General features: G+C 36.9%; 1 protein-coding gene across 1 annotated transcript in view; it reads right to left on the bottom strand.

The window, feature by feature from the left end:
- Positions 1-965: 965 nt before the first annotated feature.
- GRIK2 (glutamate receptor, ionotropic, kainate 2) overlaps positions 966-3,216 on the bottom strand; it is a 208,889-nt gene continuing 206,638 nt past the window's right edge. Inside the window, exon 16 of the mRNA XM_010004187.1 lies at positions 966-1,761. Within this exon, the coding sequence (XP_010002489.1) occupies positions 1,597-1,761 (165 nt within the window). The 3' untranslated portion in view covers positions 966-1,596. The remainder of the gene's footprint in view (positions 1,762-3,216) is intronic.

The following is a 3,216-nucleotide window of genomic DNA, read 5'->3' as shown; positions in this document are numbered from 1 at the left end:
ACTTCTTACAACCTGCTGTATTAGCTTCTCTCAGAAATCCCAGCAAGTTCTCTGGCCACAAATTCAGGGCAGGAGTCAGCAAGATAGGACAATAAGCTGAGGCAAAGTACCAGTACTGACACAAAGTACTGTACATATGTGGATTCAAACAGCAAATTGAGTGCACTTGAACTGTTATCACAATGTGGTCAAGAGGTCTGTGTCTTTTACCATTTACACACAATTGTTCATGACAGCATGTTATCAGCCTAGTGGAAACCAGAGGTGTAGTATGGCAAGCAGTGGTGGTAGTGCACCTAGTTTTTATATTATCTAACTTGAAAATATGTCTCTTCTAAGATTCCTTTTTCTTGATAAAAATAGTTTTCACCAAACGTTGGTGGTGCACACGCACTACCATTCATGCTTGGCATCACACCCCTGACAGAAACACATGTTCTTATTTTGTTGATAAAAAGTATTACAAAAATTTCCATACAAAAACTATTTTCATAGAAATCTTGCATTTCCACAAATAAACCTGAACATTTTCTTTTTTTTGAAAAAAAAAAAAAAAACTGCTCAAGAATTTTGTTCATTTTACTCTGACTGTATTGAAAAATGCAGTCCTCCTCAAAGCTCTCTACATTCACTTCTTTCAAGTGACCCATCCCACTCCCAATATTAGTGAGAATTGCACAGGCTCCCTTGAATTCAATTAGTAGCAGGAACAAGGGTTTCAAAACCCATTCAGGCTAAAATGCAAACCCTCTAGGTGTGAAACACACTGCTTCCCACCCCCCTTCCTTCTTTTCCCAATAAAAAAAAGAAACTGCAATTGCTTTTCTCTAAATTATTTAAGATACATTCTTTTGTTCTAAGAAAACTTTCATTCATTTAAAAATTGGGTCAAATTATGGATTTATTTTCTTGGATTTTTAGATCTAAGTTCCAGCCCAGGTAAATTTAAGTTACAGATTTTTTAAAAAATTATTATTTATTTACTTAGTTCGGTGACACAGATAGTCCAAAAGCAGGTAAGCAACCTTATATTTATCCTTCTATTATTGGGAGTCATGCGTCTTCACTTTAACATTTCTCCCTTCCAGGAAGCTCATATCGCCTGTCCAGATGGTAGTTTCAGTCTACCAGCAGTTACCAGCTCTTCTATGCTTAGAAGTTCAGAAGAGCATACGGTTTCTCGTTCCGCTACAGTTCTGAGACATTACTTTTCCTAGACTCCTTCCGTGGTTAGTATCATCTTGGGCGTTTGTTTTCCATCTCCTGGCAACTGTTGAACTTCAAAAGGAACCTGTAACTTCTCACTGAGACTGCATTTGAAACCAGCCACAACACTCACATGGAACATTCATTCAGAATGGTGGAAACCCATGACGAACAGTGTAACCCCGCATAACTTGGTTGATCCATGATGCTTGTGATTCGAGTCTGGCCATTGCAACTGCTGAGATCACAGAGTCTCTAGTTCATAGACACAGCGGCATGAGGTAACTCATTTTATTTTGCACAGGTTGCATATTTCCACAGGAAACATTCTCGCAAGGTTGATTGGAAAAAAGACGACAGTTTGTGCTTGGGGTATTTGGCTTCCCAGCTCTAGGCCATGGTTTCTTTACCCGGCAACCTTCTGTCGTTAAACGTGTGCATGTTGATAACTTCTTCTGTTTTCACAATAACAGGGGCCTGTGGCTTGTGTTTTAATCGACGCTGACACTTCAGAGACATCCTTAGCTCCTCTACCATGGCGCTACAGAAGGACCTCTACAGAGGGAAACAGAGGAAGAAGAAAAAAGACAATCTGTAAGGAATGTAGCTGCAATGTCTAGAAGTAGATTCACTCTATTGGCACAGCCTTGTCCGTCCTGTAAATTTGCTTTGTCTCAGCCTGGAGCTCGTAACAAATTACTGTCTTTTAAACATGTATCACATCATAATGAGAATGACTTATCAAGCTGAGATGACTTAGTGAAAAAAAACACCTTGTCTCTACAATTATTCATCTGGCAGCTACTGACCATGGATGTAAATGATATATAAAAAAAAATTTCCAACAGATGTTCTATTAACATAGTTTTGCCTTAGAGGATAGCATCTGAATGTAATATGTGCATGACTTATTCAGTAAAATCTCCTTGCCAATATTTCAAAACAATACATTTTAATTCTAAATTATTTAAATAGCTGCTCCTCAGCAAAACAAGCTTTAGTGTAGGAAGTTGACATAAATCAATGTTTAAATAGTGTTAAAATGCAGACTCGTTACAGAAAAAAAAATGTTTTCTCCATTACTTTTAATATCTAAAAACTGCATCTAAACATTTTTCCACTATGATTTTTGAAACATGTATTTGCAAAGGATATTCAGTTTCATTGACCTTTATGAAGAGTACACTATCTTAAAAAAGTTTACTAACATGTTTGAATCAGAAGCTAGATCCTCAAAGACTTTTTAATCCATTTTGCAGTGCAAGAAATTTAAAAGGTAAAATAAAATCTCCTTTATTCCCTCAGTCTGGCTGATATCTCGAATGCCAATAAAGTGCTGAGCAATTAGCTTCTCCTCAGTATGAGAACTGGAGTATGGAAGAAATCTAGAAGGAACATGAGTCTCAGTTTTGCTGACAGTGAGTTGGCCACAGTTATCATACACTTTTACTTAAATGTATTGACTAAATAACACATCCCAGAGCCTGAGACGTTGCGATTAAACCTCTGACAATTATTCTCAACCAAAGAAAACTTGAGGTATAATCTAGCCTTTTGTATTTTTCTTACTTAATAACCAATCTGCAGTTCAAGGAGACAATCTGGAAAAATAAATAAATAAATAAACCCCCCCCCCAAAAAAAAAAAAAAGGTGGGGGGAAGGGGAAAAAAAATTACATCTAGAATTACTGCAAGTATCTCTTGATCATTGTGTTATTTTGTGTGATTAGTGGTAAATCATCAGCCAATACGTAATAGTCTAAATTATCTCCCAAATCAAGAATGCTATATTTAAAAACAATTACATCTCCATTATTCATACAAACCTGGAGTTTGGAGATTAAATCTAGAAAATATTTAAGCACCTCTCCCTACCGAGTTCTTCGGGAAACTGTTTATCAAAATGTGCATTCAGCTTCCAACATCCAGGGCTGAAGACACACTGAGCAGCAAGGCTCTCAGTTTTCCACATCAGAATTTATAGGTTTGCCATTTGTCCACAGTCAGTAG

The sequence above is a fragment of the Chaetura pelagica genome, unplaced genomic scaffold (assembly GCF_000747805.2).
Source record: "Chaetura pelagica isolate M959 unplaced genomic scaffold, ChaPel_1.0 scaffold258, whole genome shotgun sequence".
In the NCBI taxonomy this organism is placed as follows: Eukaryota; Metazoa; Chordata; class Aves; order Apodiformes; family Apodidae; genus Chaetura; species Chaetura pelagica.
The sequence above is the reverse complement of the archived record's forward strand: the minus strand, read 5'-3'. Positions and strand labels throughout refer to the sequence as shown.